Raw genomic sequence first — 16423 nt, 5'->3', positions numbered from 1 at the left:
GTTTGTTTCTATTATTACATGTTATGCATCTTTCGAAAAGATAAGTCTTCCTTAATAAGACCTTTAACTCTGATATTAACTGGGGAAGCAGCTTCCCTTTACAACTGTCACTACTTCCTAGCTGCCATCCTGACAGCTAACAGAAAATTGAGAACTTCTTACCTCCGAGAAATTAACAGCCAAAGGAATGATTCCAGCCACGTAACATCCCACCAACATAGCCAGAGACAGCAGACTAATGGAGATGAAATCCTCCATTCTGCCCTCCTTTATTCACCCACCACCAGCCTACAAATTCTCGAGGCTTCGAAGGGTGCTTAGGTTCTTAAACGCGTGTGGTTGTTCAAAGATAACAAGTGGACTTTCAGTTCTTTGGTCCTCCCCACAGGCAGATGTGTTCACGAGGCACTTTTCTCTTGAACGTACCTGGAAACAGCCCCTTTTTGCTAATACTAGCACCAGAGAGAACTTTCAGCAATTTTAGGCCCCTGCCCGTAAATTTTCCGATACCAGTCACTGGATTCCCGTGGGTTAACAGATGAGAAAAGTCAATGGGAAATATAAGAGTGAGCGATTTCTTCAGTCGTCGGAATAAGGGTAGCACAATGGGCCTACTTCCTCCACGAACAGCGTTCCAGACGGCAGCAGAAAAGCACGGAAGCCCAAGCGAACTCGTTCGTTCTTCCAGCGGCCCTATCTCTCCGGGGCCGCCCCGCCTGTGATCCTCAGGCTGGTCTGGGACCAGCCCACCAATCCCGGCAAACTCTCTTCCGAGTCTAGAATGAGGAAAGGAGTCCTGCAGATTTCTAACGATGGGCCTTAGGGGTTCAGTAGCGAAGCTGATACAAAGCTGTCTCTGCCCTATACCCAGTGCTGCCCATGTTACTCCACTCCGCGGGGCCTTGACCCGGAGCCACCGATACTACAGCTGCCATGGCCGCCAAGTGGCACCTCTTCATTACTCCACTTCCGGATTGCCTTACCACCCCCTCCTTTAGAAGGGTACTTCCGGGTTACAACTGACCTATGCCCCGGTATTCTTATACTGCCGCCATTTTTGAGTGGGGCCATTGAAAGATGACTTGTATCACTCTCTATACCAGTGATCAATTTAGCCGCATGCATAATAACGAGAGTACGGAAGACAGCGTCTTGAAAAAAAAATGATTCTTTTTCAAGTTCCGATACATTCCCCGTGGGTCTCGTCGCCCTTTTCCAAGATGGCCGAAACAGAGTCAGTATCTGCTCTAGCTGCCGGAAATATGTTAGTCTCTATGGTCCGAAAGGTTCTTTCGCGGTGTCCTTCTGACGACTTCCGGCGGCTCCTCTCGCGGGGATTGGCTGTTGGATACATTGCGGCTAAACTCGTGTGCGGCAGCGGAGTCGGCGGAGGAGTCGGCAGCGGCGGCAGCGAGAGTTTGGCGCGATGGTGAGAAAGGCCTAACCGGCTCCCCGAGCCCCCAGCCTCCAGGGTGACCCCAGCCCCTACCTCTTCTCCCCACCCAGTCCAGCGCGAGTATGCAGCTGCTCGGCCCTCCGGCGTGTGGGTCGACCCTTCCCCTTCCCGCCGCGGAGACGCTGGGCCTGGCGGTAGGCCCCGGAGCCAGGGTCCGCCCTGCGGTTGCGCGCCCGCCGGCTGGCTCGGGCAAGGCGTGCGGTGCGGAGGATGCGCTTTCTCCCGATTGCTGCTTGGTAGAGGCAGGCATGGGGAGGGTGCCCTTTCCCTCCAAACTCTCTAGCTTCCTGTGGGAACAATGGCCGAGGGATGTCTGACAATCCTGTCCCAAAGCTGACAGATTGAGTCTACTGCACCCAGCGTGTGGGCCAGGAGGGGTCGTCTTTGCTTTGTAGCGTGCTCTCTCGGCTATTCCCTTTTGTTTTTCTGTGCTCTGCTTTTTTGGAAAAATATGTAATATTTTTCCTCTTCTCTAAGACCTTCAGAGGCCTGGTTTGGTGTGGGGTTTTTTTTTGGTTTTTTCAGCCCTTAATCCTGTGCTTATCGTTATTTATATTCTCTTGGGGCTGGAGGCAGGAAAGATAGGTTCAGCTGAAGGCCCAGGTTCCTTAGAATCTGACCGGGTTGGTAGTGGAGTGGGTGGGAAGGGTTGTTTGTGGTTTTTTGTTTTTTGCTTGTGTGTGTGTATTTTGTAATCCGCAAAAAGGAGACGGTTACAGGGATTCTGAGGAGTCATGGTTACTTCCACACTGCAATTTTCGTTTTCTGGTTGCTGCAGTTATTAACAGATAATGCAGCTAATGTTAACAAGGAACTTTTTCAGGTTGTCCTTTTCTGAATTTCAATGTTTGACCCAACATAATCTCCCAAAGAGGACTAGGAATTAGAAGACTGGGTTTCCAGTTCCTGTTTTGTTATAACTGGCAGTGTGACCTTGGGCAAGTCATTTCATCTCTGAGTTTCCTTCTTTCTGTGCCTTTTATGTCACTATTCGGTATTGTATTAAAATGCTTAGATTAAAATCTGGGAAAATGACAGCAGTTAATATCAACAACCCATTCTCGTTGAACAAATATCAGTGATAATTCCTTATGTCAAGAAGAATTAAAAATTGGAATTTGTATTTAAAGGGAACAATTATTGGTTCAAAAGTCTTAAGTACTTTTGCTTTACTGAAGATACCAGCTTCGATTTCTTTTTTTTTTTTTTTTTTTGGTAGTTGGGGAGAAGCATTTGAAGCTAAAGAGCCAGTGTTATGTACTGTAGTATTTCTGCAACAGTAGAATGACTATTCTTAGGGTTCATGTTTGTGAGACTTTAAAAAAGTTAACAAAGCCAGATTAACTATTCATTAGAGTGAATCAAAGCCACTTGGTAATCAGAGAGAGTAAGGATTTTATTAAGGTAATCCTGCATAAATTTTATTTTTCTGATTTAGGTTTCACAGTGTTATCTCCCTATTGTGGCAAATATAAATATATATATGTTTGCCTATATGTACTTAAGTTTTGTATGTGTGTGTCTGTGTGTGTGTGTATGTGTATATATATGGAACTGGTCATTCCCCTGAGAAAGAGTACCGTAAGGAAGGCCAGGACCAAATCTGTCCAGAAGAAGGAAAAAATTGATAGGGCAAATATATTTGGATTTTTAGTAAAACGAAAGGGTTCCAAAAATGGCTCCAATAAGAAGAAAGTGACCAAAATTGGTTTGAGAGGTATTATGATCTTAAACTGGTGACAGAAAGGCACTGTCACTTAAGAATAATAACCATTTTGACTACAGTTCTGTAAATTTAGTCATTTCTTGTTCTTAATTTTTAAGCCTTGTCTTTGGGCAGTAAGTACTGAAAACAGTAAACTTCGCTCAGGTTCACTTTAAGGGTAGATATAAAAAGCATACTGTATAGCCATTCCCATATCTTTACTCTTTTAAGTGACTTAATCCTTTATTTTGCATTAGAATAAGAACAAAATATAGTAGCAACTGGTATGGCTAGTGTATGGGGCAGGCCCTTTTGCAGGAATGCTAATGTAGTTTATAAATTAATTTTCTTCTCAACATATGACCTATTGAAACTACTGGTGACTTATAAAAACTTATAAATAACACGTAATCTAATATGCTGCTTTCTTTAGGTTTTACTCACTATTTAAGAAAGGCCTTGATTGTGTTCAGGTCATTATAGGTGAGAATTAGTTTTCATCTCTTGTCATCAAGTTTTGTTTTATCTCAAATCCTCAAACTTTTAATCAGAATGACTCCATTTTTGATGGGGAGGGAGGAGTACGATAAATTCTTTTGTTTTTCATATTGTGTTCAAAGTACTATTTTTGGGGTAATTATTCAGAAAGTCTAGGCATCAGCTATTTCAGTTGCAGATTGTTGGTGGTTAAAAATTCTGATCATTTCAAAACAGTTTGGTTCCTGTAATTAGGAGATTTTGTTTGTTTTTTACCCAAAAATAATAGTACAGCAGAAGAGAAGAGAAAAATATGAATAGCTTGATTTAGGATTGGGTTTACAGTGAGGTTACATCATACTTGAATTTATTTAATAAGTCTTACACACTTGGCAAAAAATTGGAAGGGGTTGTACCCTCAACAGACCAGTGTCTGGGGGCATTTTTGGTGGTCACAGCTTGGCCAGGAGAGGGTGGGAGTGCAGATACTACTGGTAGTTAGTGGGAATAGACCAGGGATACTGCTGAACATCCTGCAATGCACAGGACAGCCTCTGCAACAAGGAATCTTCCAGCCCCAAATGTAGTAGTGCCAAGGTTGAGAAACCCTAAAATAGACCGACTAACAAAAACATTCTCCCCATTGAGGGTGAGATGGAAGATAAAAGTCTATCTGCTGTTCTTTAGGCCTGTTCACATCTCTTACAATGTGATCCTCTAGCTATTTTGTGTGATTCCAGAGTTTAAAAATACATAGCCCCTTAAGGTGAGTTATCTACTAGGTGAATAATTTAATGGATTTTCTAGGGTAATGTTAACTATATATACTAATTTTATATTGCCAATTTATCTTACGCCTTAATGTTTGAGTCTAATCCCTGGATAAGATGTGACTTCACTGTTGTGCTAAAGTTAGAAAAAGAACATAGATTGATGCAGTGCTTTGCAGTCATTATAGTGTTTTCCTTTTTCTCTCCTTTCATCAGCCCATATCTGTTTTTATTAGGGACTTAATAGGGCTAGAGCTAGAAAGTGACCAATGGAGATAGAACACCTAAGCAGGTTTATAATCTGGCTAGGAAGATAGGTGCAAAAGAGAAAAAACAGTACAGGGTAGCTTATGCTGAGTACTTGCAGCCAGTAAGTGCAATAAAAGTTTGAGAAAGCACTCATTAAGGACTGGGAGGCTAAGAGAGACCCTACAGAAGGTAATCCAGCTTCTGGTGCTACACTTGGGCAAAGGCACAAGTATTGTAGAAGGAGCACCCTGATTAATAGTGTTTTAATAACCAGTGATCATTTGTCATGAATGGAGATTCTGTCTCATACTATGAATTTCTCAAATATGAGTTGGAAACTTACATTGAAATCACTTTTCTTTCCACAGTCTCACACCATTTTGCTGGTACAGCCTACCAAGAGGCCAGAAGGCAGAACTTACGCTGACTACGAATCTGTGAATGAATGTATGGAAGGTAAGTTTAAACACTAGTCGAGGGGTAGAAATCTTTGCATTTGTTTCAGGGGTGGGGAGGTGTTGGGGGGTCGGGGGGGCTGGGCTGTAGAGACTCCCCATTCCTATGCTAGCGTCCACACCAGCTTGTTGACGCTGGCCCGGGGTGAGTGTGGTAGGTGCTGCAGCTCTCAGGTGTCTTGAGTTTGTGTTTTCCTCCAGATTTCTTGCATTGTTAATTTGAGCAAGGAAAGTAGATACTTAGGACTGTATTTGTGGAATATTTGAAATATAAATTATATATACTGTCTTTTTCTGTTGCAAATATTACTTTACGTTTTTTAATCAAGCTCATTATATAATGACTTTCCCAAGCCTCTGATTGTTATGTAAATGTTCTGTTATTTGTTATGTTATTTTGTTACTGTGTTATGTAAATATTTTACAGGTATTCCTTATATATTGTGGTTAAACTCAAGCACTATAGAGTTGTTAAGGCAGGCCCGAGGAACCTAATAGTGCCTACAGAACCTAATGGTCTGCTTATTAAACAAATAAATGTTAAAAGCTGGTCCATCAGAATGTTAAAAAATTAGCTCAGTGAATAAAGGCAAATGGAACCAAATCAGTATACTTTCATGTACATTTGATTAGCTGGCACCACCCTGAAGGGAAGTATTAGCCCTCAGTAAACCATTAGATGAGAGCACATAGATTGGATCATCACAAATTGGATTCATGTTTACATTTAATCATTATATCAAGTAAACCACCCTGCACCCTGTCTAGCAAATTGCACATTCTTCACTTCATATAAAGATTTTATAGTCGGTGTTTTTGCTGCTGGCATGTTCCCTGAATTTGTTGATTATCTGAAGCTAACAGGGTTAGACTTAAAATCTCTTCATTTAAAACCAACAATGGGTAGACCTGTGGGGGGAAAAAAGCTACTTCTAGTAATTAGAGACAGCTTCTACGCTTTCCTGATCCTGCCATCAGATTCTGCTCTAGAAGAGCAAGGCTCTTGTTCTTTTGTTAGGTCCCTTCCTCTGCTGATATCCTTACTTGCCATTAAGGTAGACTTTGTACCTACACTGTCTTTTTAATGAATACACTTTATTTCTAGAGCAGTTTTAGGTTTAAAGAAAAATTGAACAGGAAGTACAGAGAGTTCCCATATACTTCTCCCTAACCCCAGTTTCCCCTATTAATAAATCTTGCATTGGTATGCTACATTTGTTACAGTTGATGAACCAGTATTGATACATTATTATTAAAGTCCATAGTTTACATTAGAGTTCATTCTTTGTGTTATGCAGTTCCGTGGGTTTTGCCAAATGCATAATGTCATGTATCTACCATTAGAGTATCATATAAAATAGGCTCACTGTCCTAAAAATCCCCTGTGCTCCACCTATTCATCCCTCTTCACCCCATCCCTGCTGCCTGGCAACCACTGGTCTTGCTGCCTCCATTGTTTTTGCCTTGCCATAGAATTGGAATCATTGCCATATGTACCCCTTTCCGACTAGCTTTTTTCACTTAGCAGTATGTGTTTAAGGTTCTTCCATGGCTTTTTGTGGCTTGATAGCTCTTTGTTTTTTCTTTTCTTTTAAAATTAGAAATGGTGGTTTATTTTCCATTTTAAAAGTTAAAATGGAAATACTGGAATCAGTTCTCACATGGTGGTTGCCAAATGGTAATTTTCTTTCTTATTTTTCTTTGTTATAGTAGTTAATATTCCTCTGGAATACAGCGCTTTCCCTCCCCGCATCCCTTTTTTAAAATTAATAGATTTAATTGTTTTTAGAGTAGTTTCAGGTTTACAGGAAAATTGGTTAGAAAGTACAGTTCTATCATACCCCTGCTTCCTTCCCACCCCCTCCCAGTTTTCCCTATTATTTATATCCTGTATTAGTTTGATACGTTTGTTACAATTGTAGAATCAATACTGATACATTAATAACTAAAGTCTATAGTTTACGTTAATGTTTGCTTTGAACATTCTGTGGATTTTGACATGTGTAATGACCATTTACTACCCTAAAAATCCCCTGTGCTCCACCCACTCATCCATCTCATACATGGCGTGAGATGGGTCCAAGTTCTTTCTTCTGCATGTGAATGTACAGTTGTCCTAGCACCGTTTGTTAATAAAACTACTCTTTGTCCATTGGATTGTCTTGGTCTCCTTGTCGAAAAGCAGTTGACCATAGATGTGAGGGTTTATTTGTGGACTCTTGCTTCTATTCCATTAATCTGTGTGCCTGTCTTTATGCATAAGCAGTACCACACTGTCTTGATTACTGTAGTTTTGTAATAAGTTTTGGAATCAGGAAGTGTGAGTCTTCCAACTTTGTTCTTTTTCAGTATTGTTGACTATCCTGGACCCCTGTATTTCTGTATCAAATTTAGGATCAGCTTCTCAGTTTCTGCAAAAGTACCTCGGATTTTGATATGGATTGCATTAAATTTATAGATCGTTTGGGGGAGTATGACCATCTTGATACTGAGTCACCCGTTCCATGAACATGAGATAGCATTCCATTTACTTAAATCTTTACTTTCATTGACATTTTATAGTTTTCAGTGTGTGTCTTGCATCTTTTTTATTAAATTTATTCATAAGAATTCTTTTTTGATGCTATTTATTTCATTTTCAGATTGTTGGGATATAGAAATATTGATTTTTGTATATTGATCTTATATCATGCAGTCTTGCTGCACTCATTTATTAGTTCTAATAGTTTGTGTTTTGTAGTTTCCTTAAGATGTTCTGTATATAAGATCGTGTCACTTGTGAATAGAGATAGGTACACTTCTTCCTTTCCAATCTGAATGCTTGTTATTTCTTCTCCTTGCCAAATCAACCTGACTAGAACCTCCAATACAATGTTGAATAAGAGTGTCAAGAGCAGATATTCTAGTGTTCTTCTCATCTGAGTGGGAAAGCATTCAGTCTTTCACCGCTAAGTATGATGGTAACTGTGGGTCAGTGCGACAATGAAATTTCCTTCATTGTGAAAGGTTTTTACTTCCTTTCCATTTCACCCTTTCTATTCAGGAACTTATGAGTGATGTTTCTGATCACAGTGTGTGTACCAGTACCAATCAAAAACCCTTACTAAGGGACTTCCCTGTTGGCGCAGTGGATAAGACTCCGTGTTCCCAATGCAGGGGGCCCGGGTTTGATCCCTGGTTAGGGAACTAGATCCCACGTGCATGCCACAACTAAGAGTTCACATGCCACAACCAAGGAGCTGGCAAGCCACAACTAAGACCTGGCTCAACCAAAAAATAAATAAATAAATAAAATAACTAAAACTTAAAAAAAAACAAAACCCTTACTAAGATAGCTTTTGACAACTCTGTGGTTGAATATTACTTTTTCTTAGGAAATTTATGAAGTCAGTTTAGAGGTACATGAAGACCTGTATGTACAGGATAGAACATATTTATTTGTTGAAAAACCTGCTAAGACACACACTGTCGGAATTCCCCGGCGGTCCAGTGGTTAGGACACTGCGCTTCCACGGCAGGGGGCCCAGGTTCGATCCCTGGTCAGGGAACTAAGTGCCACAAGCTGTGCGCGGTGCAGCCAAAAAAAAAAAAGTTTTATTATTAAGGCACAAAATACCAACATTCTGGTGAATTTATAAAATTTTTAAAAATTTGCTAGTGGCAACAGTGAAAACAAAAGTGATCAACTTACTGTTCTTTTCCCAGCCCAACTTGATAAAAATAAATATTACGATATTAGCATATAACACTACTCATATCTAAAGTTCATATAATTGTAAGATCTTGGTTTTCCCCTCCCTCTTAGGTGTTTGTAAAATGTATGAAGAACATCTGAAGAGAATGAATCCCAACAGCCCCTCTATCACTTATGATATCAGTCAGTTATTTGACTTCATTGATGACCTGGCAGACCTCAGCTGCCTTGTGTAAGTATTAGCCACCATATCTCTTAAATTGTACTTTTCTATTGTTTGTTTGTTTGAGGTGATTTATGGTGTTGGGAACTCACTCTGCCTGACACTGATCGTTGTGTTTTGCTTACTATGTATTAATTAATATTTCTTCTGCATGTGGCTCATAAATTAAGTTGTCAACATAAAGCTAAAGGCACAGGAAAATCTTAAGAACTTTGCTAATTGATGCAGTTAGCATGCATCAACTTTGAGAACTTTGTTCCTTAAACTTAATAATCTTTTTCTTAGTTTTTTTCCCCCATTATAGTCTTTATCCTAAAGCAGTTGGCTTTGGATTAAAACTAAGATTATTCTATTTTCATGACATTATTTTTAGAATGTAAATATATGTAGGACTGAAATGGAATGTAATTTTAATTCCACCCAGTGTTAATCAAGTATATTTTGGCATGTTAGAATGAGATTTTTTTTAATAGACCCTTATGTTTTCTATTCTCAGAGGTTTGTCAAATTAAAATTTTTTTCTAACATATTATGCTTGTTATAATTTATTTCGATAATTACTTATCACCACTATTACTAAGGAGCAAGTGAGTCTGTAATACTTACTCAGTCTCCTCAACATTTTTGGACAAGAGCCTGAGTATAAGTACAGCTAATTTTAAAAGGGAAAATGGAAGTACCTTATAATGAGATCTTCAGTCACCAGATGCCTTAATGTTTATTACATGCCAGACACTGCTAGAAGAAAAAAATATTTTTCAGTGGCGAAAAACATATAGGTCCTACTCTGAGGCATTTCCTGGATCACCACTGGAGCCAAGCCTGGACTTGCCGTCTCACCAAAGATTGCTGGTGAAAATAAGCATTTCCTTGCAATTTTTGAGTTTTGTTTTCTGCATCTCTTCATTGTGTTTCACTTATAGCCATTTCATTTTGCTCATTCAGAACATTCAGGTGATCCAGTTCTGGTCTTTAATGATATGTGTTTATAATTTTATTATTTTAATATAAAAACTCAGAAAACTGTTGAGGCCAATAGAGCTATATATATTACGCTATGTTGGTTTGTAATGACTATAGTTGATCTGTTTATTGCCTGACACACACAGAAAGAGACACATACATATTCATTTAACAAATATTTATGAAGTGCCAACTATGTACCATGTGTGTTCTAGGCACTGGGGATTGAGCAGTGAATAAATCAGGTTAAAAGGAACCCTGTGAAGCTGCAGAAGAATAAGTGAGGGGGAGAGTGGAGGGAGATGAATTTGGTGGGGCAGAGAGGGTGATATCCTAGAAGCCAACTCAAAAGTACTTCATATTATTGGTAGATCAAATTAATGAGGACTGAGAACTGACTCTTGGTTTAGCTGTGTGGAAGTTTTTGGTGACTTCCAGAGCAGTTTTGGTAGTGTGACAGGAGTAAAATCTTTATATAGTCCAGTGAGTTTAAGTTAATGAGAAGAGAGAAATTGTAGGCAGCCAACACAGACAACTTTTTTGAACAATTTAGCTCAGAAGCAGAGCAGAGAAATGGGGTTATAGCTAGAGAAAGGAATACTTTTTCTTTCCCTTTAATTTTGTTTTTAAGCTGAGAGAAATAATGGTAAGTTTGCGGGCTGTTGGGATGATATAGTAGAGAGGGGAAAATTGATGGCTTTAGGTAGGATCTTGGACAGTACGTTAATAGTAAAGTAGGAAGGATGGGCAGATATGGTGGAAGCTTGGGGAAGTTGTTTTCTAATTGCTTTAGTTACCTCAGGAAAATAGGAAGAAGGACACCATTTGAAATTAAGGGTGAAGGAGGAGGTGTCGGAGGCTTGTGAAAAGAGGTAAGAAATTATCTAGGAGGGTGAAGGGATTAGGGAATGTGTGGTTTAAGAGGTACTTGATAATGAAGTTAAATTAATCATGTGATAAATAGGTTTTTCCTAGTCACTCTAAACCTGAATGGTTACAGGTGAGTCTCTACAGGTAGAGAATCAGCAGAGATTTTGCTAACAGTTGAGGATGTATGCAAGGGAGTATTAATGCAAAGGACTGAATGACCATGTAGGGGTTGGGATGGCGTGGGGACAGGTAGGATCAATTAATTACAGGTCACAGTGGGGTCAAAGGATTGTTGAAGGTGGGGTATTGGGAAGTAGTGATCAGAGAACGAGGTGCTTGAAATTGGGAGATTGAAGTTGCTGGTAGTGAGAAGGTATAGGGATCTGGCCAAGGAAGGGCAGGGGATGAGATCATTGGAGGAGAGGAGTTCAAGGAACTGAGAGGCCCAGATGTTGGCAGGATCATCTAGTGGATATGAAATCACCAGTAATGTGTTTATTTACTTTCTAGAATTTGAGAACAGGGAGCTTTGTTTTTGTTCACTGCTGTATCCCCAGTGCCTAGAATAGTATTTGGCACATAGTTGGTATTGAGTAAATATTGGTTGTTAAAATACATGTCGTCAGTATAATATGATTTGAGGCATAGCTTTTTTAAATTATTGGTACTCTTCCTTTTCTCTCATTTGCATTACAGAGCTACAGTCGGAAATGATAGGATGGTCTAAATAAAAGTGAAAGGATCTAATATGACTTCTTTCATGCTAAATTTTGCAGTGTCTTGTATTCTCAGAAATCCTTGATATTATTTATCTGATTAAGCTGTGGGTATTTTATATTATTTTTACACTGATGGAGAGTTTTGTTTGTTTTTGTTTTTTAATATATGTTCTAGGTGTATTTGGTGAAATATTCACACTTGAACTTAAACATTGGATGTTTCAGTTGGAACTTAAAATTTTAACAGAGCTAGTGTGCATATTCTCATTTCATTCTTTAAATGAATTGTTGATTTTATTTTAAAAATTAATGGCTGTCTTTCTGATTCTATAAAAATCACTTATTGAGACATTGGGTATCTAATCCTGATGGTTTGGGATATGGCACTCATTCACAGCAGATGGGGAATTACTTACAACCTTGGGAGGTTATGGTTAAGATCTAACTGGAGTTTTAGGATTAGACATAGCTGAGTTTGAATCCTGGCTCTGTCATTTGCTAGCTCCCTTGGGCAAGTTAGCTTAATACTGCTAAACCTCAGATTGCTTATTTGTAAAATTTAGATACATCTGCCTTACAGGACTACTGGTGAGGATGCAGTGCTTACTTAGCACAGCAGTATCAGGTATATGGCAGGAACTCCATTTTTAACTAGGTTGACATCAGGCAGGGTTTTATTTTTAATTACAATGAGGAGGTTGGTTCTTTAAAATTTGCCCCAAGTAGAATGATAGTTTCAAATTTCACAAGTGAGTTAAATCGTACTGTTAACGAATAAAGAGGTGTTATGTTGGTTTTTTGACAGTGAAAGTTACACAGAGTAAAATAGTAGCTTTTATGGGGACATACTACAGGTATGTCATTAGTGATAGAACATAACGTTTCTAACTTCGTGCCATTAAGTGTAAACCAGAAACTACGTCTAGCATGCTAAAATGATTTCTAATACTTGCATTATTAAAGCAAAACAGAGGAAATACATCTTTAATTATATATATTATATACAATTATATATATTACAATAATTATTTAATTATTATAGATAATTCCTTCTAAGCTGTAGCAGTTCAGATAGTATAAAAGAGAGATTAATGGTAATCTATAGTTTTTAATTGTCTATAAAACTGTAAACTGTAGCTATTTATGTTTCTATCTCTAATGTTGAACTTTTGGCCTTTGAAAACTTTCAGAATCAAATTTGGATTTAGAACCATTTTGCTCATATGACTTTGTTATTTGAATGTTCCAGAGAAATAAGATTTCCAAAATTGCTTCCAAAGAGGTCACCTATTGCCATGGCATTTCCTATGACAGCACATCCTGCCCCTCTCCTTAATCAGGGATTGTGACTTGGCCAAGAATTGGCCTCAGACCAAGAATTAAGTTCATTTTTGGTTTGTAATTGTTGTGTACTTGTTGCTTGTATTAAGTTTAAATGGCAAGACATTTTTAATTTATTCTTAAACTGGTAGAGGAAGAATGGAATAAATAAGATACTTTGTTGACATAATTAAACCCAAAACAAACTGACCATGCATTAATAGTAAAATTTATTCATGAAGGATTTATATTTCATATATTTGAAATCAGAGTACAGATTTCTTCACAGTTCTGTGATCTGTAAGGTGGTTTTTTTTGTTTTTTCATTTTTTTTCTTTTTTAAATAGGCTTTTTTAAAGATTAAGATAACAGCCTGTTGGCCTTTCGAAGATGAGGGCTTTTCTTGTTTGCTTAGAGACAGAGGGACATTTTTATCCTTAGTTATTGTAATAAGGAAGGTACTCCTTCCTAATCAGGAAGACAGCTTGATATCAGTGAAGACCCCAGCTGATTTCCCTGCTCAGATCCACAGCTTCTGTTCTTGCATAAACCTGCACTTAGTTTTATTCTTTTTTGGCCACACTGTAGGGCATGTGGGATCTTAGTTCCCTGACCAGGGATCAAACCCACACCCCCTGCATTGGGAGCGTGGAGTCTTAACCACTGGACTGCCAGGGAAGTCCCTAAACCTGCACTTACTGACCATAATAGTAGGCTAAATGATTTATCTGTACCAACAGCTAAGGATTTTATTAATGTACTTAACATTTAATTGTCTCATTTTCAAGTGTCAGTTAACAGCCATCAACATACAGCTTTCCATAAAGAAGGCATTATTAACTATTTCTTACGTTGGAAAATAGCATGCAAGTTGATGGATTCTGAAGTGATCTTGGTGGGGTGAATGATCTAAATAAGGCTGTCCCACCCAGATATTATAGTTCTGAAAAATTCTTTTCCTTTTTTATTTCTGTTCCAGTGTTAATATAAATATTGTAGTCTATTCTGCCCTACCTTGGAGTAGACTAGATTAGCACTTATTTAATTAGGACATATGAACAGAGGATAGTCAAAGAACATTGGTTTACTTTTTAGGGTATTTCTCATTGTAACAAAAGGACATTAGTAAAAAGCCAAATGTTTTGTAAAAGTAGAAAGCTCATGCATTTTTAATAAACCAGATTCTGACCTTGCCATTCAGGGAAAGAATGTGATAATGGTGTAAGGCATTCCTACTTTGGAGTTTGTTTTTCTTCAAAAATTGGGTCATAGGTTTCTAGCTTAGTGGTTCATGGTAAGGACTCTGGTCAGGAGTGTTTAAGCTTTCACTCCTTGCCTGAAGTCACTTAGCTAATAAGTTACTGAACTTTTTTGAGCCTTGGTTTCCTCCTTTATTAAAAAAAGGATAATAATTTTATCTACTCAACTGCTAGGTATTGCTTTAGGCACTCAATCCTGTTGTAAACAGGATGAAGTGAGTTGATTCAGATGAGTGCCTAAAGCAATACCTAGCAGTTGGCAACTTCTTAATAGGTATTTACTATCATTTGTATTTATGTATATAATTTTTTGCTGAGAAGCTAAAAAATGAGGCTTCTGGGTAAAATGAAACAATAATTGATAAACTAGATATTTCATTTTTTTAGGGCATCCCTAAGGGTTTTTTGTTATTTTTTTTTTTTAAGGCAAGTTATATCCTTCGCCTCTCTTGAATGCCATGCGATGTTTCCACCAGATGGTGCACATGACTTTGAAACACTGTGATGTGCCTTGTATTTGTGCAATCTCTGCTTACTTATTGTCTGCTTTTTTTATACTATAGCTTTAGTTTTTTTTAACTCCAAAAAAATGAATTTACTGCTTAACCAGCTAGATTTCAGTTGTAGGTCAGCTGGAATGTTTCTGTTTTTTGAGTCCTCTAAAGATACCTTGAGTGGTTTGGCTATTAAGTCGATGCCTTGTACTCCCAAAACCCTGGAATCCTAGTGGAGCTTCATTGCAAATGCTACTCCTTGTACTCCAGACCCTTCCCAGCCTCTAGCATTGTTTATATTAAAAAGTAAATCCTAAAATACTGGATGTATATAAAAGTATTTCCTCCTGTTAATACTTTTCAGGGAAGAAATCTTTGTGGCAGTAACATGTTAAAGGTTTGTTTTTTTTAAGTTGATTCAAAGTAAATTTAGCAAATTTGAATTAGTGTTCAATTTTTGTTTTTTAATCACTAAAAGAACCATAAAAATAGTAACTATGTAGGAGAAAGAACACATGGTTTCTGGTCATACTTTGTCAAGAAGTAGATGTGTAACATTACACATATAACTTAAGATCTCTAGGCCTTGGTTTCTTTTTCTGCTGTAAGATAGTACTAGGTGATCTAAACTTCATATCGCTTAAAATTCAACAGTTATGTAATCGCTCTTTTACATTTTCATTAAGTTCATGTATGAACATGTGCACATCTGTGCCATCATTGGGCAGTTATGATTTCAGGTTTTAAAAACGTGACAGTAATTGACCATTGTAACTTTGCTTATTACCTTTCTGTTCCTCAGTTACCGAGCTGATACCCAGACATACCAGCCTTATAACAAAGACTGGATTAAAGAGAAGATCTACGTGCTCCTTCGTCGACAGGCCCAACAGGCCGGGAAATAGTTGAGTTTGGAAGCGTTAGGGGGATGGGGGTGGGCTTGGAACACAGGTGTGTACAGTGTGCTGTAGTAGAAGTTTTGTATTATAGTAATCCTGTTTCCATTTTGGTACACTGTAGCCAGGATTGAATGTATTAGATAAAATAGGATCTTGTTCAATCTGAAACCCCCTTTGCCCCCTTCTCTCCACTCCTTTTTTTTTTTTACTTAAACATTTTTATGATGATTTAGGTGGAAGTTGGTTTTTGTCAGTTAATGTTGGTTCCAGTCCTTCAGACTGTTCTTATCTGCTTTATAACATTCACTGTACTAACCCTTCTTCAAATCAGGGTGGGGGTGGTTACGCGGCTTAGTTATGTCCTCAAGACAAAGTCTTAGTGAGAAACAAATAAATGTCCTTTAGTTATATTTTCCCCCTGAGTGATTTTTTTTTTTTTTTTGTCTCTCAACTGAATTGGATTTTCTTGCCAAAGCATTATCAGTTTCTAAACCAGTAGTCTGCTACACAGTGAATTTGAAGAAAACCTATATATGTGCTGAATTTGTTTTGCTGTGGCTTATATGAAGCTAAAGAGCTTTTACCTCATTTTCCATCCTTGTAAGTGAATCTCAGTTGTATCTCCAAGGACTGTTGATGCAAACATTATGAAGCTCTTTCTGGGGACATAGCTTATCTACAGCAGCAGCCAGGTTAATTCCTTAGCTTTGGTGATGTACTTCTTCTGGAAGGTCCTTGTGCCTTCTCATAGCCTTCAGCAGTTGAATGCTGATTACCACCCCTGTATAGAAGCTATGAGGGTGAGGGAAAGACCACAGAGAAGTACAAGATAATCTTGGTTTTAGTGTAAAGATTGTGGTCACATTGTGA

At 38.3% G+C, this 16423-nt stretch overlaps 2 protein-coding genes across 4 annotated transcripts in view; one reads left to right on the top strand and one right to left on the bottom strand.

Annotated features, from left to right (window-relative positions):
* The window catches only part of SLC39A9 (solute carrier family 39 member 9), a 48297-nt gene extending 47330 nt beyond the window's left edge, over nucleotides 1-967 (bottom strand). For all 3 annotated transcript variants that reach the window (XM_004262164.3, XM_033433759.2, XM_033433807.2), the window contains exon 1: nucleotides 163-967. In XM_004262164.3, coding sequence (XP_004262212.1) covers nucleotides 163-258 — 96 coding nt within the window. In that variant the 5' untranslated portion in view covers nucleotides 259-967. The remainder of the gene's footprint in view (nucleotides 1-162) is intronic.
* A 314-nt stretch (nucleotides 968-1281) lies between these two features.
* ERH (ERH mRNA splicing and mitosis factor) lies at nucleotides 1282-15968 on the top strand. The gene is made up of 4 exons (XM_004262163.4): nucleotides 1282-1429; nucleotides 5026-5113; nucleotides 8918-9038; nucleotides 15457-15968. The coding sequence occupies exons 1-4, from the start codon at nucleotides 1427-1429 to the stop codon at nucleotides 15557-15559; spliced, it is 315 nt and encodes a 104-aa protein (XP_004262211.1). The 5' UTR covers nucleotides 1282-1426; the 3' UTR covers nucleotides 15560-15968.
* The last annotated feature ends 455 nt before the right edge of the window (nucleotides 15969-16423 follow it).

Source organism: Orcinus orca, chromosome 2 (assembly GCF_937001465.1).
Source record: "Orcinus orca chromosome 2, mOrcOrc1.1, whole genome shotgun sequence".
NCBI lineage: Eukaryota > Metazoa > Chordata > Mammalia > Artiodactyla > Delphinidae > Orcinus > Orcinus orca.
This window is presented reverse-complemented; position numbering and strand designations above follow the sequence as displayed.